This window comes from Sinohyriopsis cumingii, chromosome 5 (genome assembly GCF_028554795.1).
Source record: "Sinohyriopsis cumingii isolate HCF-2022 chromosome 5, ASM2855479v2, whole genome shotgun sequence".
Taxonomy (NCBI): Eukaryota; Metazoa; Mollusca; class Bivalvia; order Unionida; family Unionidae; genus Sinohyriopsis; species Sinohyriopsis cumingii.
This window is the reverse complement of record NC_142965.1, coordinates 144,519,809-144,545,844: the sequence shown is the minus strand read 5'-3', so window position 1 is coordinate 144,545,844 and position 26,036 is coordinate 144,519,809. Positions and strand designations below refer to the sequence as shown.

At 40.3% G+C, this 26,036-nt stretch overlaps 1 protein-coding gene across 1 annotated transcript in view; it reads left to right on the top strand.

The window, feature by feature from the left end:
- Nucleotides 1-26,036, top strand: part of LOC149800398 (uncharacterized) — an 83,491-nt gene that overhangs the window by 33,967 nt on the left and 23,488 nt on the right. The window contains exons 7-8 of the mRNA XM_089960033.1: nt 21,315-21,419; nt 22,595-22,726. Coding sequence (XP_089816159.1) covers nt 21,315-21,419; nt 22,595-22,726 — 237 coding nt within the window. The remainder of the gene's footprint in view (nt 1-21,314; nt 21,420-22,594; nt 22,727-26,036) is intronic.

The window sequence follows — 26,036 nt, the reverse complement described above, 5'->3', positions numbered from 1 at the left end:
CAAACAAGGAGAAGTGCACATGGAGTTTAAAGTGAAAGGATTGACTCTCAATTATCGCACCAGTCGAGTGGTGGATTTTGGAGTATTGAAAGAAGCCTTGCAGTCTGGAGAGGATGGAAACGTTAAAATGACCACCTACCAACCGAACAAGATTGTACGTTTACCCACTCACCGAATCGTCAGTCGACCCTTGGAAAAAGTCTATCAAATCGTGATCCAGAAGCGAGTGCGACTTCCCAATCACTTCACTTTGCCTTACGGTGACACTGGTGTTCGTCAGCATATAAAAAGGGACAATGTGCAAGATCGATAGTTCATTGTGACTACCAAGACCAAGCGAAGTAAATGAATTCTTTAGAGAAGCACAAAACAAGTTCAGACAGGCACAGTTCAAGTTTGGGACCTCTGAAGTGGAGTGCGATGCTGATCCTTGTGATGTGAGCGATTCTGTATGCTGTGAGCTCAGTGATGCAGTAAAGCATCATGGGCACTTTGTTCTCACTACTACTACCACTACCCCTATCATGGAAAGTGATGATGTGCGTGTCATACCTGATCGATGCGAAAGCGATGCCACTCGTCATCGTGGACATTTTACTGGGTTTCATTGTGAATGTGGATGTCAACCTTCACGTCTACCACCCTACGAATGTCATCCTGCCCTGGGCAAACTGCTGTCGATGTCACCCTACCCTCATCGATAACCTGTGAAAGACATATATTAGTTCCCTGTGCGTTTGCCTGAAAACTGCGACTTTGAAAATCGTCTTCAATCATTCAAAGGAAAATAGCCTAAATATATCTGAGGACCTACCCCCGAAGAATTAACCAGAGCCGGATGTTCCTACTTGGGCGAAGGGGATAAAATCAAGTGCTTCAGTTGCGGTGTGTCACTTCATCAGTGGGAACAACAAGATGTGGCCTACCTGGAACATGATCGATGGTCTCCGAATTGTCACTACTTGTCTTTAGTGGGACTGAGTCATTGAATTAACCTATCATGTCGTTGAAGAAACCAGATTGGCTAGGAGTCAAACGTTGAACATGACCGAGACCAGTATTTAAACCCATTTAAAAAATGATATTGACTCATTACCTAAAGAACTGCAAGAGAAGATCTACAAGGAAGTTTGGCAGGGACTTGCCAGTGTTAAATCTCAATGGGTGACTGTAGAACTTTTGTGTCAAAAAATTCACAAATGGAAAGTGAAAAAAGTTAACAAATGTGTTATATTTCTTTGGATCAAGGGTGCGTTCATCCTATTGTTCTACTTTAGACCTTTTACATCAGAAGATTTCAGTGACATTCTTGGTCGTTACCCTGAATGGCAGTGGACAGAAATTACTCACTATCTTGATTACTTTCGCTCTAGGAAAAGATTGTAAATACAATAATACTGACTGACCTATTCATGGATACTTTACAAGAGAACATTCGTGGCTTGCCTGTGGAACTGAGAGAACGCATTTAACAAAAACTGGTCAAAATACAAATGAAACGTAAAGAAAAATTGCATCAGTTACATCACCGGTGTTTTAACCAATGGATCCTGAATGATATAAGAGGACTGAATCATGAGAAAGTGTTCCAGTGGTCAGACCTAGTTAAATACTTCGAGGTCGCGAATGATTTTCGTTAGTTCGAGATACAACTACTGCAATGAATTTAGAAAGAAGTGTTGAAGGATTACAAAAATCTTTTATGCAACATTTTCTTAATGGAAGAGGAAACTTCGGAACGAACTCTGAACTGTAGGTTAGTGTATGAAGCATTTAGATTCCCTACTGGAGTACGAGTATCTTTTGGTAGAAAGTACATTTATTGCTTCCGAAAACAAGAGTGTATAAAAACAGGCTGCCATGCCAACGCTTTTATCATAAGTGATTCAACAAATTACGTGGAAGTAACTCAATGGCAGTATTCAAACCGTGGATTATTACCATCACTTTTTACAAAAACTGTTTCCGTTGAATTTGGGTCGACAAGTGGTGTGTATCTTAATGACTTTTTCTCTGGGATTTCGTTTACCAGCTGATTCCTTGTGGACTCTTTACGAACAGTACTTACCACCCAAATGGCCTTAAATGGTCACGAGGGACTCATTTTGCTCAAAGCCTTGCGTTTTCATTTGGATACTTCTCGACCTCTACGGGAAGAAAGAACCGTCAACTTTTAGCTACCGAAAAGGAGTATGACGATGTGTGTGTAGCTTGTGACTTACATTCCCACTGGACAGATGTACGTGACTGGAAAAATTGGGGTTTTGAGACTTGGACACAAGAAGTAGCACAGTATGCTCAAGAGTTCGGATCCTTCCTTCCAACGTCCTAGGAAAATAATCACTTTTCAACCTGTGTTAGTGACAGTACCAGAAGAACCCGTCACTGAGGACAGGACTGTAATGGACATTCCTGAAAGACCCTGTCGGGAGGATACTTGTGTAACATTGCCCCCTGTAGAACCTGTAAGAACATTACCCAAAACACGTTTTACAGAGCCCTGTTTATATTCCACCTTGAACGTTTTAATGTGCATTTTATCTTTGTACTTAACCTTTGGCTTTTATGTAGTTTAGTCTTTCGTGTTTATTTGTAAAACATCAATAAACGTGTCCTGAAAAAGTATAAAAACTCGTGTCTTGACATTCCTGACACTATGGCTATCACTACTGTCACTACTCCCTCTTCCTCCACTTTCAAAGTCATCGACGAACACTTAGATCGTGCCAGTTGGGAGGCTTTTGTATCTTTGTCATCCCTTTAACATGCTCATCGCTGGACCTAGCGGTGCAGGTAAAACCGAATTTGTCAAACGTTTGATCGAACATAAACATCATTTGATCGATCGTCCACCTTAACGCATCGTGTGGTGCTACAAAGAGTGGCAATGGGCGTACAGTCTTTTGAGAGAAAGTCAAGGCGATTCAATCGTGCTTGTGGAAGGCATTCCTAACGAAGACGACGGAATCGTGTCTGACTCCCGCCAAACCCATTTGATCATTTTCGACGACATGTTAGGAGAAGACGAAGAAGAAATTAAAATCTGTTTAACGCGCAAATGACATCATCGTATTGCCAGTATCATTTACATAACTCAAAATTTGTTTCAACAAAGTAAAGCCATCGCACCATCAGTCTCAGTGCTCATTACGTGGTCTTGTTTAAAAGCCCTCGAGATAAATCGCAAGTGCAAGTCTTAGCCAAACAGTTAGGAACGCCTTCGCTAACTTATGCGTACGACGATGCCACTCAAACTCCACATGCCTATTTACTCGTTGATTTGAAACCTACTATCCCCGATTATTTGCAATTTCGTACCAATTTGTTTCACCACTGGTGTCAAGAGGTAGGGCCTGTCCTGTACATGTCTCCGTCCTCGTCTTAACCACCCAAAAAATCTATAAAAACCTCGGACGCTTTTCGTCTGTCTCACACAGCGTCAAAATGACATCCCTTTAGTGACATCTTCCAGTCAAATTGATTCGTGCCTTGTATGGAATCAGTCGCGAAAAAATCCACAAATACGTGCTCGTGTCTTAGAAGCCAGTCTCAAACAAGTCTTACGATGGTTCACGGTGACAGCACGTCAAGTACTGCAATGCAACATTCAGATTCTTCATCAAACCAACGCTTTTTTGATATAAACAAAGTCGCTTTGACCCAACTGGCCGACACCGCATGGACACTCAAACCAAAAAGCAAATCATTGTGAAACATGGAGGGAGCGGTACTCTAGGAGGTGTCATCATTCGCTCCATCTTAATATGGGATCGTAATGCTCCCAAAGTTCTCCCCAAGAAAACAGCCACTCCCAAAAAAGGGCAAACGAAGCCCCAAGTAGAAAGAGAGCAACGGTGTCAAGACCAGGTCACAACCCCAAAAAAAGAAAAGTCCCCAGAAATAGAAACAGAGACGTCCCCAGTAAAAGAAAGGCTCACATAAAACAGCTTCTAGTCGCAAGGGAGGCACTTCGGAAAGGACGCAACCTTACATTCGCAAACCACGACCCGCAACGACGGTGACCTCGTCTCCGGTAGCCTCAGGTTCATCCACTTCTCCCTTGATGACACCATGGAAGCCCGTGTCTCCAAGAAATTCTTCTCCAGTGGTGACACCCTCCTTCTCTTTAACTGCAGTGGCAGCTGCTCACAAAGTACCTGCTCCATAATCAAATTCCAAGAGAGATCGGGCATGTTGCTGGATTTGTCCAAGAAGAAACTACATCGATTTAGTCCTTTGCGAACCCCTTCACGACTTGTAATGCTTATCACCAAGTTGTTACGACGTAAAGACAATCAGTGGCGACGCGTTCCATATTCAAAAAAGTTCTGCGACAATGCATGGGTATCAGTGTTGTTTGTGCTCCTGAACTCCCAAAGATGTCACCTCAGAGAAGTGCACACCTTCACTCTCCTGTCCAAAAATGAAAGAGACAAGGACAGTCTCGTCACCATCAAAACGTTCAGTCAAGCATCGACGTTACCCTAAGAAAAGACGCATTCGTCCAAAGAAAAAGAGCAATCACCAAAGGAGACGATTCCTTGGCGACTTTGGAAAGCACATTGTCACCTTTATTACAAAGCGATATTCAAAAAAAATAAATAGAAGGGCATGTGCTAAGTCATCGACGCCAGTGTATTTTTGGTGAACCAACAAGCAAAGATATCACCCCCCAGAAAACGTTCCTCTTCTAAACCCAAACGAAAGAAAAGGAAAGGACTGCCTTATGGTTTAGTCAAATATGGGGACATGTTGTCTGTCCTATCCAAAGCGTATCCACCCATGCGAAAAAAAACTCGTTCAAACGGCCTTCAAAGATATCATCGATACCGTGTGCGAATATTGTTTGAACGTTTTGAAAGGCATGATCCCTTTGTCCAAACACCAGAAACAATGCTTAGGCAAACATAGTCACGTTCTTCGCCACATGGTTCAAAAGAAAATTCCCATTCGTCAAAAGAAGAAGATGCTGGTCCAACGTGGAGGAATTTTGCCACTATTGTTGGGACCGTTGCTGAAAGGAGTCTTGGGAACCATGTTGGGAGGACTAGAGGGAGCAAGATAAAAAGGACCTATGGAGTCCCAACATCTCAGATGTGACCCTTAACATCGAATGGAAGGACAAAAACTAGCTTTAGTGCCTTGCAAACGATGGATAGAATACGATCATTGGCAAGAACAACGAACCCCGCATTTGCATTTCAATCCCAATTTGACCGAGATGACCCAGTTAGAACACGAATTGCAGTCGTTGATGGATCACCACGATTTGTTCGAAACAGAAAAATCGCAAAAGTACGGTCAAGTCTTGCAACGGCTACAACTCTTTCACCAGAAAGCTTTAGATGAAACAGCTCTACCCAGTCTGAAAGATTTTAAGACCATGATGAAAAGTCCATCCCCCAGACCGCCACCACCACCACTACCATCCCCAGAGTTTACGAGAGACGCTACCCCACCAAAGCCTGAGGAAGAAGATATACGAGAAGATTTTCAAACATCGTCAGCAGCTCCCAGATTGCAGCATCCTTGTTGACCCCTTCCCCCACACCCCAACAAGAAGAAATCAAAGCTTGGGTTAAACCGATGAAGCCTACTCCTACTTCGACAGAAGTGAAAAAGGAAGGGAAACCAGAAGTGAAAAAGGAAGGGAAACCAGAAGTGATAAAAGAAAAGAAGACCAGAGCCATTCCATTACTACCCCAACCACTAGCTTCGACTTCTACTCCCGTGGCCCAGCGGAAACGTAAATCCGTTTCCAAGGCACCCTTTCGCCCCATCAAAGATGTGACTCCCGACAACGAAGTGCTGGTTTCTGATCGCCTGTTTGGTATGTCCCCGACGGTGGCTGTCCCCAAGAAAGGTGAAGTGTTGGCCGTAGGAGATTGGGTGCGCATTGGCAAAATCAAACGCACTTTTGACAAAGGTTACTTACCTAAATGGGCGACTGAATTGTGTTAAAAGGAACGTTTTACTTGCCTGAGTTACAACGTGTAACCAAAAGAGAAGACGACGTGTACGACATCGGAGGCATTCTCAAACGCAGAACCCAAAAAGTGGGAAAACGACGTGTCAAAGAAGTCAAAGTATGTTGGAACGGATATCCACCCAGTTTTGATTCTTGGATCGAAGCTTCGCAAGTCATCGACTATAAAAGAAGTGACCATCATACCCTTTCACTCATCTTCGGCTACCGCTACCTCTGCAGCGGGGGCCCCGAGTGACCGAGTGGTCTAAAGTGCTCTCCGTTACGGATCACTACCATCTCACCTCTATTTGCGTAGGTTCGAGTCTCGGATTCGGCCAATGTGGGTATGTGAGAAAGCTTGCCAGTAGCTTCTCGTGGGTCGGTGGTTCTTTTTGGGGATTTCCCGGGTTCTTCCTCCACCATTAATACTGGTCACTATGTTTAGCCTATCGTGTGCTGACAAAATGGTGTTAAACCCTACAACAACAACAACAACAACCTCTGCAGAGACCACTCCTTCACCCAGTTCTTCTCCGCAAGATTTACAGAAACAACTCTTGTGGGTGTGGTGTGGAGAACGTGTGCCTAAAACTCAAATCGTCCTTTTCTGCCAAATCTTTGTGGTATATTTTGTCATCGGTGCAACCATTGCTAATTTGAGTTTGCGACAATGAGAAAACAATTGTGGACCATTTTACTGAGCAGTTGCATCGGTTACCTGCTTCTCAATCCATACCTGAAATTCTCCTCCAACGGGAACAACGGGAAACTTGTGTGCAGTGCCAGCAACCACTCCAACAGCAACAACGACAACTCTATTTGGGGCGGAGACACTCCTCTGACTTCCAGTAACCCCTCGGACAGTCACAGAACTCTGGAATTGTGAGCCACCATAACCAATTTTACTTAACCTTACCCAGTGACAGTTCCATGGAGGTGTTTCCCAACAACACTTTGTGCTGTTACACGGCCAAATTACCTCAGGCTATCCAATTAGATCGCGAAGCCCATTGGAAAGTGGCTTTGGTGGAAATGATTCACCCGACACAAATCCAAACATCACTGAAAATCAATGCACTTTCCCCGTCGAAATCACGAACGTCCAATTGCAAGATGAAATGACTAAAATCGGGTTTTCAGGTCCCACAAGACCAGCAAGCAATTCACCCTTCAGCATCTACATTGAGAAAATTCCGCCAGGCTATTATTTTAATAGTCAACATTTGGTGGACACCATTGCAGACAGGTTCGACTTAGCCTTTGGCAAAGCCCTGAACAAAATAAGCAAAAAGGTTAAGATTGAGTACCATAAAGTGGCTCATCGCCTACTGGTCAAATTTCAGGATACCGACACGTTGGGCATAACAATTAATGTCAAATTGTTTGAAATTTTGGGTGGACATCCACAAATGGCAACACAGAATTTTAGCCCAAAGATCAACAATAATATTGATTTTTACATCGCTTTTGGAAAGCCGGTAGAACTGAACCAAAGTCTGAATTTGATTCTTGTGTACTCCGATGTGGTGCAGTACAACGTGGTGGGACACACCTCCGTGCCGTTACTCCCTGTCATTCCTTCCAAAGTAAAGTCTGCCACGAACTATGACGAGGAAGGTGGGAACACCTATTACGTTCACCGCGAATTTATACATTCTCATTATTTACCTGTCAGCAAGTCGTATTTAGACACTGTCAACATTGCTATAAAAGGAGATCTGGGACAGAATATTACATTCACCAAAAGGAAAGTCACGGTGAAACTCCATTTTCAAAAACGGTTCTCTAACGATTCGTAAGTCATGCATCCAGTGTACCGAGGAATCGCTCGAGAGCGAGGACACGGTTTAGGAGACATGTTGAAATCAGCCTTTCGTTCGTTTCTCCAAAATGTCATCAACGACAAACAAAACCACAAAAAAGCTTTCTTGAGAGCTGGCAAAAATGTCTTATTTCAAACAGGCAAAGACATTTTGGGCCGACAAGAAACTCCTATAAATACCCTGCATGCTGCCAAGTCAGGCATTCCTGCTTCCCTGACGACACAGCAAGTACACGGCAGAAACAGACGACGAAGAAAACACCCCGTCAGAAGTCTTCACACTCCCAAAGCTAGAAAGACTAAGAAAAGAAGAACCGTCCGAGACTTAGACGTTTTTTGATTATTAAAAATCATAGAGACAAAATAATGATGCACCGAGAGTCTTGCGCCTGTTCCAAGTCGTAACTGGATATGTTGGCCGTGTCACCCACCATGATGACGATGCAAGAATCCCAATGGGTCGAATTTCATCCCGTTTCCTCTTTGACAACCTCAGCTCCCATTGAGTTTGAAATCAAAGGACAGCCCGAAGATTACATCGATATGAATAGCAGTTACTTGCACTTGAAAGTGAAATAGTCGAATGGAACGATAGTGATAATCTAGATGGCGACGAGGTAGTAGCTCCCGTCAACAATTTCATGCATTCCTTGTTTAGCTCTGTGGATTTGTACTTGAATAACAAACTGATCAGCAGTAGCATGGATACTTTACCCTTACCGAACGTACCTGGAAAATCGCTTGACGTACGGAACAGGGGCCAAGAACACTTATCTGGATGCCTGCGTTTTATTTAAACAAGACACGCTGAAAAAGTTTAAAACCTAGATACCAACAATGCAAGGTTTATAGCTAGTAAAGATAAAATTGCTGTAAGCCGTAATTTAGAGCTGATGGATTGCTTGCATTTAGGCAAGTGTTTGCAAGAGAAGTATTTGCTGAACGGTGTCGATGTTCGCCTGAGACTGAATCCTAGCAGTGCCGCTTTTCACTTGATGGCCGATACTACTTCTGCCAATTGCAGAACCATCATCCAAGAAGCCAAACTGTACGTGCAACGCGTCCAAGTGTTACCTAAAGTAGGAAACGACATCAGTCACACTTTGAGCAGAACGACTGCCAAGTAACCGATACTCAGAGTGGAAGTGAAAACTTTCACCATTTCCGCTGACCAGCGATCCATTATGGAAGATCATCTGTTCCTAGATCAATAACCCAAACGTTTAATCCTTGGCATCGTCGAGAATTCAGCCTTCAACGGAGACATACAGGCAAATCCTTTCGAGTTTCAACACTTTAACGTGTCTAAAATTGAAGTCAGTAGCGATGGCGAAACCTTATGTACCCGACCTTTCGAACCTAACTTTGACGAGAAGAATTACTTGAGATCGTACTTGTCTCAGTACGAAGCCACCGGATAGTTACGAACTAACACAAGTCATGGCATTACGTACGATGATTATGCAGGAGGCTACTCCCTGTGGGCTTTTGATTTCACTCCAGAAGAAGGCAGCGACGAGGTACATTTCCACCCTATGAAATCCGGCCAGATTCGTGTGGAAATTCAGTTTAAAGGAGAGCTGAATGATAGGGTGAACCTCATCCTGTATGTCGAATTCGATAATACCCGAGAAATCAACAGTTTGAGAGAAGTCATTCTAGACTATTAGAAGCCATGGAAGACTGTTATCCCTCTTCGCTTAGTGGAGAATCTTTGGACATGGAATGTGAAGAGACCATAGAAGGAGAACCCAAAGACAAAGATGAAGTCTAGATGGCCAGAACAAGAACAGCATTTAGTCTCCTGTTTTGCTGTATTCCTGTCAGAAAAAAAATAAGTAATTGATCAAAAAAAATTGCTATGGATGTCAAAACGATCATCCCAGTCAAATTCAACACGATAAATGTCTGATGTTGAGTCAAGAAGAAAAATTAGACTAGTATCTGGAAAAAGCTTGGAATATCTCATCTCGGAAGAAGATGTGTTTCATCAGTGGTATAAAGGCTTGCGTACATATTCTTGTCCACCATTAAAGCCTCTGGAGATCTGTCGCATCGAAACTCTCTTGGACAAGGGTATGAAGTCGGAGCTAATACCCGTTTACTTGTCAGACATTTTCCAAGAGAAAGTCAGAATCGAAATGATCACTTATTATCAAGTGTGAAGAAAAAAACAACACAAAAAATGGATACTTGGGAACTTTATTACCTTTTGAACCACAGTTCGTATACTGCTTCTTGGAATCCTGTCGTATGTGCTAAAGATGAACTATCTCATCGAAAACCTCAAGATCATCAAGTTTATGTGATCAACACGGACGACAGTCATCTCCCAGGAACCCACTGGGTAGCCGTCTACTTTCCTCAAGAAGGATGTGTGGAATATTTTGATTTGAATGCATTGCCTCCTTTGGAAGACGATATCATTGACTTTATGAGAAGAAATGTTCAGACCACACGATTCAATAATGTGAAATTACAAGGCACAGATTCCTTGGTCTGTGGACAATATTGTGTGTATTTTCTACATCAACGCAGTCTGGGATATTCTTTAGAACATTTAGTGACTTCTTTTGATCGTCATTCTTCTAGAAACGATGTGAAAGTAGATCGATGGTTTTGTGACCATTATGCTTATCTTTTGTCTCTAGCTAGGCCCAATGACTTCCAAACATTTATTGAAAAATGTTTATTGTTAAATTGAATGGTTAATGTTAAAATAATTTGTGAATTGGTAGTTGTAAGTTATTTGAATAAAAATGTTGGCTTTTGAAGAAGACAAAATGCGTTTGTCGTTTGTTTTTGCTATGGGTATCATGAACCATGCTCTTTGACTTCTCTCTATCCCTCACATTACACTATTGTAACGTTCCGACTCGAAACCGTGTAGGGATGTTTACCTACCGTAAAAGCGGTGTAATCTCCAGTCTGACCAATACATTACTTGGCGCTCTCTAAATACCAATAAACCACGACCGGCACAATGGCAAACACACAAACCACCAAACAACCCTATCAATAAATCAGTAAAAATATTGTATGTATCACAACTCCAAACAGCAACAATAAAGCATGTAAAACAAGCAAGATTAACACAAGTAGTACCAACCACAGAAAACTCGAATTCAACCAACATTACACTGGCACCCCAAATTCTGATCTCAAACACAGACCAAACAAACCACAAACCAGCAGACATAATTAACACCCCCACCCCACAAACAGAAACTTCTAGAAATACAAAACTACACTCCAGGGAACAATATAAATACAATGCCAATACTATCGCCAATCCTCTTCAAGGAAGCGGAAAAACCAAACACAAATGAAGATATAGACAGCACCATTCCAAACCTAACAAATGAATCTGACAGTAACCTACATACCTTAAACTCCCCACAATTAGACCACATAACCATAACCAGCACCCCAAAATTCACCAAAAGTGAAATAACCAATTCTAGAAACATGCAAACAAACCAACAACAGGAAATCAAGCAAACAACAACAAATCAAAACATTAGGAAAGAAACTATACACTCAAGCCAAACTCCTGGACCATCTGGGACAATGACAGCAATGGAACCACCAACCTATGGAAACAAATCCAATGAATTAGACATTACAACACTACCCAGCAGCATCACTAATATGGCAACCCAAAGACCCCAAACAACCCAAAACACATACCTAGGTAATGGCAAGGGCCCGCTAAAACCCCAAAACAACCAAAAAAAAAACACAAGTGAGGTTAACTCAAAACAGGAAATAAAACAACAACATCACCCCCAAAACAAAATTTACAATTATCATTCCATTGAACACACCATATACATAAGCAGCAGGTGCAACAGAATTACTAGTCTAAGTACCAATAGTATTATGACAGCACTGGCCAAAATTCACACTGGACAATTCAAACTGATAAGACCAAGGCGAAACTACCTGATTGTCCAATGCAGCACAATTCAACAGGTGGAAAAATTCATTCAAATTGAAACTATAGGCCCAATAAAGATCAAAGTAGAGAGACACCATAGCACTCCGAGGAAAACACGAGTCATTTCGAACTCCAAACACAGTTAAACCACAACTAATCTGGCTGAACCCACTAAAACCACTATCTTTAAAAAAGTAATAGCACTAAACGGCGCTCATTGATTGTTTCAGAGGTAGATTTTGGTGTGTTGGGGTTGTTTTTACACTCCTGACTGTCCTAGATTTATTATTGAGGGTATTGGCTCGGTAGCCTCTATAACTGCTTTGTTTGTTCCTTGTCCCTTGTGATTTTTAAGACGATATACTTTGGTGGTCTGTGTTCTATTTGATGTGAGTTTATCTAGTAGGAGTTCATTGCTTATGTCCTTGACAACATGGACATAAGCAATGAACTCCTACTTCATAAACTCACAGCAAATAGAACACAGACCACCAAAGTATATCGTCTTAAAAATCACAAGGGACAAGGAACAAACAAAGCAGTTATAGAGGCTACTGAGCCAATACCCTCAATAATAAAACTAGGACAGTCAAGAGTGTAAAAACAACCCCAACACACCAAAATCTACCTCTGAAACAATCAATGAGCGCCAAAACTCTCCATGCAGAATCAGAAGGGAAAACATTGCACCACAAAACATACCCTCGAATCAGGAAACAAAAGAACCAAAAACTACAACCCACATTGTAACAAACCATGACCACCCTGACAACGCTTCAGATACAAACAAAACTGCCACTCCAAACATCCCCAAACCTAACACACACCCCAAAACAGAATTAATACAGGAAGTAACGAACCTAACAACAGGAACCCTAATGCAAGATCTCAGTAGCATAATCAGAACCCTCAAAACCATTTTCACCATACTAGCTGATTGGACCACAAGACTAACAGATAAAGACAACGTCAAAAATGATAAGTACAAAAAATAATAAAATCACCATCTGGCAATGGAACTGCAGAGGAATCTTTAAAAACCTATCAGAACTGCAGAACAAACTGAACAATACGGCCGTAAAACCAGACGGAATCTGCCTACAGGTAACCCTCATAACACAAGAACACAAACGCCTGCCCAAACTACAAGGCTATACCCAGGGAATCTTTAAAAACAGACCCATGGGGCAGAAAGGGGGTGGACTAGCAATTATTTTAATAGATACACTAATCTACTATGAAGTAATAGAAGTACCCCCTAACCTAAACATCAATAATAGCATCGAAATAATGTCAGTAATGATAAATATAGGAACCACAAACATTCAAATAATAAATGCATACGACCCAGGGGGTACCTTCTACCCTACCAACCTAATCTCACTAAAGGCAACCACTAATAACAACAACAACAATCTAATGATCTGTGGCGACTTGAACGCACACAGTGAATTATGGGGAGGTAAAAAGAAAGATCAAAGAGGAAAAATGGTTGAAAAATGGATAACTGAGAACAATCTGGTCATCTTAAATGAACGGTCGAACACTAGATTAAACCCTGAGGATGCCACTCTCTCAGCCATAGACATAACCATCACTACCCCAAAATTGGCTCAAATACAAATTGGTGGGTAGATCAGGAAGATACGTTAGGAAGTGACCATTTTCCGATCACAATCAATATTCAAACAAAAACTCAACACATTCCAAATGAAACCCCACCTAAATGGAGGTATCAACAGGCAGACTGGGACCAATTCCAATTAATACTAGCTAGAGTAAATCCAGATAACTTAGAAAGCCCAAGTATTGACATGTATTATGATAACATAACAGACACAATTATAGATGCAGCTAACCAATGCATACCAAAGACAACTAATATCCAAAATAAAAACCCTGTACCATGGTGGACTAAACAGTGTACTATAGCACATAAAGACAAAAAGGGCCTTAAATAAATATAAACGCACCAAACATTCTATCTACTTCCAGCAATATAAAGATAAAGAAAAAGCGCTAAAACAAACTATAAAAACTGCTAAAATTAATCTATGGCAAACCTTTTGCTCTAAGCTGAGTCTAAAATCAAACTCAAAACAAATATGGGACAAGATAAAGCCATAAAAGGGAAAGCAACTACCTCAGCCCCAAAATTTAAAAAAGCCATAACAAATAAGGATAAGGCAGACCTCCTAGCGAAGCATTTTTCGAACATGAGTAGCAACAATAATCACACAAGAAACTTTCAAAAACACAAAAAACTAATGGAGGGAACCCAACCTCAAATGTTTCAAGACCAAGGAACAAAAGAATCTCACCTAAATAGCAACATAACAGTACATGAATGGAAGATAGCCCTACGATCCAAAAGCTAAACATCCCCTGGTAAGGATCAGTTAGGTTACATTATCTACAAAAAACTACCTCTCAATATAACAATAGCCATAATCAAACTCTTTAATAGGATATGGGATAAAAGCCAACTACCCACCAAATGGAAACAGGCCATAGTAATACCAATCCCAAGCTAGGTAAAGATCCAAACAACATAAATTCGTACCGACCCATCTCCCTTACAAACAATATTTGGAAAAAAATGGAGACAATAATCGCAAAAAGGTTAAAACACCACCTAGAAACAAATAACCTACTCTCCATAAATCAATGTGGCTTTCGGAACAAACGGTCCACCACTGACTAACTTCTCAGATTGGAAACAGATATCAAACTCGCTTTTAGCGCACATAGGAAAACCGATCGCAAACTCATAGCGGTTTTTTTAGACCTAGAAAAAGCGTTCGACCTAGTATGGACCAATGGACTCATGGCCAAATTAAACCAATTTGGAATAACTGGATGCTTGTTCAACTGGATTGGTGATTTCCTCACAGGCCGGAAAATTGCCACAAGAATAGGCAATACCCATTCGGAAGAATTTTCACTTGAAAATGGAACACCGCAAGGCAGTGCAGTAAGTCCTTTATTATTTAACTTAATGGTAAACGACCTTGACCTCAATGCAGCCTCCGCAAAAATAAACTTGTCACAATTTGCAGATGATAGTGGCATATGGAGGAATGGAAATCCTGCCAATAACACAGTAGCTAAAGAAGTCCATCAGAGCCTAGACAGCATAGGGAGATGGGTGGACAAATGGGGTTTCAAAATATCTCATGAAAAAACTGTGGTAATCATATTCACCCCCAAACGAAATAGCAACCTAGTCTATCAAAAATTCTATATACATAAACAATTAATCAAATACGTAACAGTAGTAAAATTCCATGGAATGTTCTTTGACAACCACCTCACATGGAAACAGCACATTGAACAACTCACCCAGAATTGTAACAAAGATCTCAATTTACTGAGGAACATCACAGGGACTGACTGTGGATCCAACCAGGAAACCCTCCTCACGATATATAAAAGCCTAATTAGGTCAAAACTGGATTACGGTTGCCAAGCATATAACTCGGCTAAGCAGCCTGTACTACAAAAACTTGACACTATCCAGAAAAAAGCCTTACTATTATGCACAGGAACACTCCCCTCAACATCATTAGAAGAACTACAAACACAAACAGGAGAACTACCCTTAAAATTACGTAGGCAAGAACTGCTCCTCCGATACTCCGTTCGATTAGATACCCACCCAGACAACCATCCCACCATAAAAGCTATAAATAAGTGTAAAGTTGTCTTCAAACCCAAAATCATTCCTATCACACCAAGTGGCAAAGTAATCCTTGAACTAAGAGAAAAGATACCTCTGCTAAAACAACAGGTAACAGACAATACAGACCAGAAAAAATCACCATGGTTACAAAAACCACCAAGGATTAACATTGAAGCTACCAAATTAGGCAATAAAGAAGGACAAGAAAACTTACCAAAACCTGTTCTGGTAAACGAAATCAATCAAAAATACCCGGACTATGTTCAAATATATACCGATGGATCAAAAACAAACAACCCACCAAGAACAGCAGCAGCAATAGTCATCCCTGAATTCAATATACAAACGGGATCCAGATTACCTGACTATTGCTCCATTTACACCACTGAATTCTGGGCTATACTTGAATCACTACAATGGATCAAAGACTACAAAATACCTAAAGCAGTCATTATAAGCGATTCCCTAAGCGTTATCAAATCGATCCAAAATCGCAATACACACTCTAGGGAACAATTCCTCGATAGAGCATACCAATTAATCGACGATATCACCACAACACATCAATTAGTCGAGCTCATGTGGATACCGTCGCACATTGGAATCTCTGGCAACGAAACGGCAGACAAAGTTGCACAAGCCAAACTAGGAGATCAAAACTCTATCAAGCTTAACTATAGCTTTACAGAAGCAATAAGCTTCGCACAAACATATATAGACCAAACATGGCAAGATTTTTGGAACTCCCTCACAAAAGGTAAAAAGCACCATGAAACCCCTAAAAACGTAGATAAGAACATACAGCTACCTAAGGGTACCTATTTAGAACAGAAAACCATAAACAGGATAATAACTGGAAAAACTAAACTAGCAAGCAGTTTTGGAAGGTTTATAAGACCCAAACCAGCAACTATTAACTGCTTTAATTGCCACACCACTGAAGATTCTAATAAAAATAAACAATCAGCATATAAAAATATAAATCAATTCATTGACTCAGCAGGACTTAGGAACAAAATATAATTACTATCCCCACAAAACCAAAAGACCCAGTAACTAGTTAAATAAATTTAGCAGCCACCACATAAAAACCCATAACATATCATTCAATTTTATACAAGTATTAATAAATAATTCACTTACGAAGCACCTATAAAAAAAACTAAGGATACCGCAAAATCGGATGTCCTAGATGTCTTTAACGAACCAAGTAATCAACTAGGATTCCGGTCCTAGATGTCCTTAACGAACCGTGTAATTGGCTAGGACTCAAGTCTCTTGCTAAATAAAGTATAAATAACATTCAATCTCTAAAAAACATCAATTAACAAATAACTTAAAGAGGCAATATCTAATATCTTATGAATAACATAACGTAGGAAAGACACCCTAAACACCTCGACTAGTAATACGGTAATAACCTTGAAAATCTCTCTTCATACATGATATCTACAAAGAACCTCTATAAACAACATAGAACAGCCCCCTCCTTTTAGAACATTTCGAAGAAGAAAAAAAAAAAAGGAAAAAAAAAAAAAACAACATGACCAGCGATGTAAAGCAAGCAGGACCGTTCCCGAGCTCTCCTTCCCACTAATGACAGCCAACCATTCCACTGTAGGGACCTTTATGGACCCACAGATTGAGGACAAACTATCAGTGTTCCTTGAATCCATAAAAGCCTGGGGGAGGTGGCACCATCCCCTTCCCCAGGAACAACTAGCAGGCTGCGGTGCAGTCAGAAAAAAGTAGCACATGCACAATTGTGCGCACGCCACTATAATTAAACTCAACAACAACAACTGTTTTGGTACCGCCGTTTAAATTCTTATACTTAATTTTTACCATGCGTGACTCAAACTGTTATAAGTCGCTTAGACTTGACCGACTGGTTTTTTAATTTCAACAATTATGTACACTGTGTACACTAAATTCAAACTTGTTCGTAAATATTTATTCAAAATTTATAACTTAATTAATTTGATTGATTGCAGAGGTGGCTTACACATTATTGGTATATTTTGTCCTTTATAAAACTGGACTTGATTCGAAATAAGTATGGGCTGGCGTTTTGGGGAGTACTCGACATCCGTGGCTGGCTTTCCGAACACCTTTTCCTCCTTTACCACGCTCGGACAACCTACACGTGGCAGCATGTGGAACAATTTCCACCTGCCACAAGACCAGGTGTCCTAATGTGACGTCATCGCTGCCGACCAATCGTAGCGGACGTCACATACTGCTTGGGTTGACACCTGGGGCTTTTCAATGCATCTGAACCGTCTTGCAACATGAGCTGTGTGGTACTATTCCCTCATATGTAACAGCCATTCAGTCAGACTGTTAGGGACTTATTAGTCCTACAATCTGAAGGCTACATTAAATAGTACCCAATGGGTACATTAAAGTTTGGGAGATGTGGCTCTAATTCCTTTGCCTAGGAGCAATTAAAAAGATGCCGGTTGCATCACTAACCAGTGGTACATGTCCCTACTTGGACGAACACCACTTTAATTCAAGCGAAGAAGAAAAAGTCTGACCATCCATTGTAGACTCATTCTCCTACGAAGATGTGCTCAAGATTAGCCAAGCTGAACGAAGCCTGCGTGAATTTGCATCGTGTCAGGCAAAGCCTGATACCGAAGCCTGAAGAGATAGATAATGACAGAATATTACAAGTCATTGAAGACCTGATAGTAGATCTCTTCAGAGAGGAAATTAACAGGAAAAAAGATAAATGGACGGAGAAGTACAGACTTCAGAAACATCAGAGAGAACAGAGAGAGAGCAGCAACATCAGCATCAGCAGCAGCAAGAACCTGACAGAGGTTTTATCGACTGTCGTGTTGACACCACAGAGTTCTCCTTCTCTTTCTGAAGAAGCAGACCCTATCCTTGGAGAAAGCCTGTCACCAGACGAGGTCGCAATCTTAGATCATAAAATATTGCCATGGCTCCTCGCTCATAAAAAACAAACAGCCCTTTTCAGGGCTACCCCATACTCTAGAAAAGAAATAATCATTCAATTGCTAATGGTATGTTAGTCAGTTAGAAAAAAACAGAAGTGCGTCTATAAGCACAAGATTTCTTTATCTTGGTTATAAAGTGAGACTCTAAGTCCTTTGTTTCCGTCGCTTATCAAAAATTTTAAAATATTGATTGTTAGTAAAAGGTGAGTGAGTGTTTATTTTCGGTCCGCACGTTTTTGATGATAATATGGATAATGTAAGTTTGGGTCATAGGGGATGTCTTCCTTCACGCCCGTGCTTCAAGTACATATATGGAAACACTCAGCTACCTATCGTTGATTGATCATTCGTACAGAATGAGTAGAATGAGCAGCAGACTGACTAAGTTAATGGAATTTCAGATGCACCTGGAGTATGCCAGGCGACTCCTGGACGAGCTGGCAGCGGAGGCTATTGTGGAAGAAGCCAGGATAGAGCAGGAGGAGGAAGAGCGAAAAATGAAAGAAGAGGAGGAAACGAAGAGTGGGATCCGACCTCACTTGCTCATGAGGCCAAGTTGTGAGGTGAAACCTATGGTGAGGAAACCTCTACAGGCAATGTCTGCACCACATCCAGTAGTTGTCCCACAGCCACAACTTGAACAACAACAACAACAACAACAACAACAACAACAAGAACCAGTACAGGACCCACATGAAGCAAGGAAACCAGTTGTTCATTCTCGAGTGTGACAAAGAAGACAAAGAAGACAGAGGGAACAAGAAGTGTTCACTATTCCACAAACGGAGGAGTGGGATAGTGAAGCCACTCAAGCCCCGTTTGCTCTTCCAACCACCCGAGTGAATTGGAACAATGATTGGAGTAGACGTTGTGTCTGTGGTGCCAGACCAGGAAGGTGCCGCCAATAGAAAGGTGCATCTGGAGTTAAAAAAACAGCCCTTTTCAGGGCTAACCAAAAATCTAGAAAAGAAACACTATTCAATTTGCCAATGTGTGAATGGGGAGTAGTGTGATTATACATACTTACTCCTTTCCTGATGTGATTGTGTGTGTGTGTGTGTGTGTGTGTGTGTGTGTTTGAAAGCGCTAACGTACGTTTGTGTGGATGGTAGATTATTGTATTTTGCAAGTGGTGAAGTAAGTTAGTGTAGATAGTAGAGAGTGTCTTTTTTTCAACCTTCCCGTGTGTGGATAGTATATTATGGTTATGTTTCTGCTTCTCCGTGGCTTCTTCTCGTGTGTGGATAGTAGATTATGGCTATGTTTCTAGCTTAGCAGCATGTGTGGATAGTAAATATTGGGTTTGATTTGGCTTCTTCTCGTGTGTGGATAGTACATTATGGTTATGTGTTAGATTCTCAGCGTGTGTGGATAGTAAACCGTGGTTATGTTTTTAGCTTCTCCCGTGTGTGGATGGTACAGTTTGGGTTTGATTTGGGTTGTTCGCGTGTGTGGATAGTAGATTTTGGTTATGTATTTTTTTGTGTCTCTTCACCTTTGTGTGGATAGTAAATAATATGAGAAGAGAAAAACTAGGATATGTTTTCCTTCACATCCGTGCTTTAGATATAAAAACTCGAAGCGTTCGTCGTTCGCGCCATTCTACGGAATAAGCAGAGAAGATGGCAGTGTCAGCTTTGTTCAATGATTTAAGAAATACTTACTTTTGGATGGTGGATGGGGAATATGCTGTTGAAAGAATTGAAAGATAATGGAGGTTAGCAGTCTTGCCTATGTCAACCAACTAAAATTCGCCAGGGAGATGATAGAGGTAATAATAGAGGAAGAAGTGAAGAGGTTGAGAAGATTAATTAATCCCCCATATGTCAGAGTGGGGACAATAAAAGATTCTCTGGATAAAGTAATAGAAGTCAGATGCTATTTGGAAGAGATAGAGCAATGGTCGGAGTGGCCCTTTGTCAAAATCGGTCGTGAACAACAGAAGAAAGCGGAAGAACAGACGAGAAACGTGATAGATGCAGAAGTGAAGAAGATCAAGGACAGGTGCTTAAAGGAGAGGAAAGAAAGATAAAATATAAAGAAAAAGGAAGGGTTTGAGAGGCTGCACCATAACTGGATTAAAATTCAGAACAAGTTTAGAGCCATGGGCCACCCTGACTGGATGCCAGAGTCCCAATAGAAGAAGAAGACTGGAATAGTGGGAAAGGTTACGAGATGGCCGAAGAAGTGGAGGAAATAGAAGAAGAAGAAGCCAAAGGCCCTTTTCAGAGCCCCTCATTGGTCTAGAAAAGAAATGACTTTCTTGCCTAAATTATTTTTTTAAAATGTTGTATCAGTGTTTTGTCTGTTGTATATGTGTTATATCCATCTCTACATTTGCTCAGTCATATGACGTCACCTTCCCCTAGTTGCTACAATGTTACCAATCTCTCTTACCATGACATCAGACGCTCTCTTTCCCTTGTCCCTATACAGACTCAATACTTTTTTGTCCCTGTATAGTCCCACCCATGTTAAATATCCCATGTTAAATTTCCCATTGTCCCTATATCGTCCCAAAGGGGTTCTGTAATGTTAATTCCCATTGTCCCTATAAATTTTGTCCCTGTATCGTCCTACGGGTGTCTGTAATGTTAATTCACATTGTTCCTATACCGTCCCACTACACTACTCTCATCTTCTATTCTAATTGCTATGTAATGCATTTTAGAGTTTGTATATAAAATGGTCTAAAACTCGCTTGTTCGGATCATTTAAATCTAAAACTGCTATTTACTTCGATATAGGAGTCAGGATTAGTAAACTTGTTCATCGTCAAAATATGTTCATCGTCAAAATATGTTATTTGGTGCTAAAGAAATATTTTATGTCGATTAAGGACATGCGTATTACCTTAAGAAATGTTTTCTTCATTCATCGTCATCATTCATCGTCTTCATTCATCGTTATCATTATTAATGTTACTTATTCAGTACTAAAAACAGAACCAAGACCTCAGCTTCCTAAAAGACGATCTAAAAGACGCTCAACTCGACAACACATCAAGCCATTGAGAGTGACTCCTCAAAACTTTAGAGGTACGGATATTATAGTGAATGAATAAAATAAAAAAATGTGAGAGTTATGTCTTGATTTATTTTATTGTAATTTTATAGAGAACAAAATGTAGTTAGATATATAGTTTTCAGATTAAATAAAACATAAACTGAAGATCGTTCTTTGCATGACGAATATCAAATGTCGTGTTTTTCCACTTACGTTTTAACAAAGGGACTCCATTCCCAATTGCAAACAAGCCCCCCACCCCCAATAGATTAGTATCTTAAAAATTAGTAATTGTCGTTGCCTAGATGATCAAGGAGTTTGAGGTTTTCTTCACATATAGGTCATATACCAAATGATTGAAAATATTGAGAAAAATGTATTTGATGTTCCTAACTTTAAAGTGTTGTGATGCAAAATTAGTATAAACTCGGTTTTGCAACAGTAATAATAGTTTTCATTTATTCCCCGTCTTCTTCTTGTTTTTCTATCGATTCGGTGGCCTAGTGGTTACAGCGTCCGTCTCGGATGCGGGAGGTCGTGGGTTCGATCCCCGGCCAAGTCATACCAAAGACTTACAAAAAAGGTACTAACAGCTTCCTCGCTTGGCGCTCAGCTTTACGAGGTTAGTGTTAGGACTAGTCGGTCTGGTGTCAGGATAATGTGACTGGGTGGGACATCATGTTACATGTCTGCGACATGATGCCCCAGTGCTAGACATCAATATAGACTGCCACACTGCAGACATCGTAGCGATATGACGGAAACATTGTTAAAAAGCTATGTTAAAAATCCAAATCACACACACGCACTCTTCGTCTTATTATTATTATTATTAATTTTATTATTGTTATTAACATACATACATACGGGGCCCCGAGTGGCCGAGTGGTCTAAAGCGCTCACCGTTACGGATCACTGCCATCTCACCTCTGTCTGCGACGGTTCGAGTCTCGGATTCGGCTAATGTGGTTATGTGAGAAAGCTTGCCAGTAGCTTCTCGTAGGTCGGTGGTTCTTTCCGTGGGTTTTCCGGGTTCTTCCTCCACCATTAATACTGGCCGCCATGTATAGCCTATCTTGTGCTGAAAAATGGCGTTAAACCCTACAACAACAACAACATTATTATTATTGTTATTATTATTATTATCATTATTATTATTATTATTATTATTATTATTATTATTATTATTATTATTATCTTCTCATAGATGCCGATCAAGTAAAACTGGAGGACGAAATTGATAGTCTCCGAAGAAAATCTATTCTAATCGAAGAAAAGGAAAACATTTTAGGACAGTTGCAGAGGAAGGAAGATGAACTGAAACAGAAATATGGAAATCGTAATTATACATTCACCGTATTATACACATTTTTAAGTCAGAATTACAAATGTTTTATTCAAGATTTTAAAGTTATTGACAAAAATGTCAAAGCCCGAAGACCTGCTTAGCACAGTGGACACAGGACACTCTAACTTGTTAGTTCCCTTGAAGTCTGATAAGGCATAAGTAATGTTTTGATGTTGTCAAATGCAGATATAAGTTCATATTATAAACGGATGAGCTGTATATACATGAACTGAATTGAAATATGAATAATATAAAATTACAGTTGAAATATTATGAGATCCCTAGTTATTTAAAATTCAAGCAAAATTCAGTTTACATCATATTAATTATGCTTCATTGAACTTACATGATTAATGAGAGTTAGATTCCTGTTTAAACACTAACATGTTATAATGCCTGGTAAGATTGACTAGGCTGCAATAATTTTGACAAACATTCATGGATGTTTGGTGAGTTGCACATTGTAAATATCTCTTATTTTCTGTCATATATACAGGTTTTCCTGAATACTTAACATCCTATATAGTTGTAAAAGTCTGCCAGGTTTTTATGTTAAAGAAAAACGTCCATGTACGAAATATCATGTACGTGCGTTCGAACAAACTTGCAATTTTGTGTCGCAAAGGTAACAGAAAGGAAAGGTTTCGTAACTTCTCTCTTAAGAAACAATGTTCAAAAGTTCAAAGTCGTTAAATACTTGTTTATCTATATGCCATATAGATATTTTACTGTAGAGCAACCCCAAAAATGTGATAATGTCAGACCTTTGATTAAATTGAGAATTTGAACAATTGTATGCATGTTTTGGAGTAAGGTGTTGCCCAGGAATATGTACAAGTTTCATGATGAATAAACAGTAATTACAGAGTAAGAACGAGCGCTTGCGACACAAATGCTCATTTAATGGACAGATGGTTTGATAAAGGCGACATTAACGACTCGTGCTAACAGCTGCACAGATTATAATATATCCAATGGGCTACCAAGGACAATATACCAGCAGTAAACGCGAGTAGTGAAGTGGGTCACTCTAGCCTCAATGGGAATTAGCATTACAGAACCCCTTGGGTCACTCTAGCCTCAGTGGAAATTTAACATGGGGAAAAATCAAGGGTCACTCTAGCCTCAAGGGGAATTTAACATGGGAATAGATTGTGGGTCTGTTGAGCGACAAGGGACAATGGAACAGGATCGGGACCCTATTTTAATACGGTCCCGACCTGATGGGTCTATGGAAATGGAACATACGAAAATTGAAACAGGGAGGGGTCTCTATTTAAAAAAAAAAAAAAAAAAAAAAAAAAAAAAAAAAAAAAAACCAATGGGTAGGCAACTGAAAGTCTATCTCTTTTCGAGAGAACGGAGTGGCCCTGAAAAGGACCTTTAGGTTTCTTCTTTTTCCAACTCTTCCACTTCTTCAACCATCTTCTCCCTTTTGCCACTATTCCTGTCTTCTTTTTCTCCTATTCTGGCATCCAGTCACGATGGCCTAGAGCTTTAAACCTTTCCTGAATTTTTATCCAATTCTGATTCATCCTCTCAAACTCAGCCTCTTTCTTTTTTTCCTCATCCTTTCTTTCTTTACTCCATGTCTCCTTTATCTTCTTTACTTCTTCCTCCATCACTTTTCTGATTAATTCTTCAGCTTTCTTCACCTTTTCCAGACCTCTTTTGACAAAGGGCCATCTAACCATTTCACCATTCCTTCCAAAAAACACCTTACTTCTGCAACATTATCCAGGGCCTCTTTTAACATTCCAATTTTGACATATGGAGGATTAATGAACCCTCTCAACTTCTTCATTTCTTCTTCTATTAATTCCTCTATCTTCTCCCTGGCTACTTTTAGTTTGTTAGCAAAATCCAGGCTGTTTATTATCCTCCATTCTCTTTCAATTCTTTCCACTACATATTCACTATCTATCATCCATTAGTGTGTTTCCTTTAAGTTGTTGAACAGGCCATATACAGCTACCATTTTCTTTCCGTTATTCCGTGGAATGGTGCGAATAACGAACACTGAGGGTTCTTATAGTTAAAGTGCGGATGTGAAGGAAAACATCCCCCTAAGAAACAAAATTTATGTTATCTAGATCATCACTTAAAACGCGCGGACGTGAAGGAAAACATCCCCTACTTTTCTCATCTCATATTATCTACTACCCACATACGTGAAGCAGCAATAAACAAACCCCAAATCTACTATCCACACACGCAAAGCATTAAAATTAAATCCATAATCTACTATCCACACAAACGTACGTGAGCGCTTACAAAACCACAAAATCTACCATTCACATAACCTACTTTATCACTTACAAACACAATACATACACTCGCACTAGGAAAAAAGAGTCAGTGTTAATATTCACACTACTCTACATACACACATTGGCAAATCGATTACTATTTCTTTTCTAAAGGTTTCGGTAGCCCTGAAAAGGGCTGTTTGTTTTTTAAACTCCAGGGCACCTGGTTAATGATGGCACCTTCCAGGCCTGGCAACACACACACATCTTCTACTCCAATCTTTCCAGTTGGCTCTTTTGACTGGGAGCGCAAAGGGAGGATGATTGGCTTCATCACCCCAATCCTCTGTCTCTGGTATCTTGTAAGCCATCCTCTCTCCTGTTTTCTTTTCCTCCTCTTCCCTCTGTCTTCTCTCCTCCTCTTCCTTCTTTATTCTTTCCTCTTCTACTATGGCCTCCGCGGCCAGTTCATTTACTATGCGCCTGGCATATTCCAGGTGCATCTGGAATTCTAGCAGTTTCACAATCCTTGTATTCATTGTCTTGCTGTTAGCAGGTCGACGATGGATAGCCCAACTGACGATTAGTATTCAATTTATACTAAAAGCGCGGACGTGAAGGAAAACATCCCCTTAAAACCCAAAATTTATATTACCTAGATCATGACAAAACAACGCGCGGACCTAAAAGAAACACTCACTGACTTTTTTATACTACCCATCACTATACTAAAAAAATTTCATTAAACCAATAATATACTATCCACATACGCAAAGCAGTCAAATCAAACCCTAAATCTACTATCCACGCACGTCAAACAGCAAAAAAACATGATCATAATCTACTATCCACACAAACCTACTTAAATGCTTACAATCACATACACACACACACACACACAGACACACACACACACACGCACGCACACACACACACACACAGACACACACACACACACACATACACACATAAACATATAGAATCACACCAGTAAAAAGAGTCAGTGTTTATATTCACACTACATACACACATTGGCAAATCAATTGTTATTT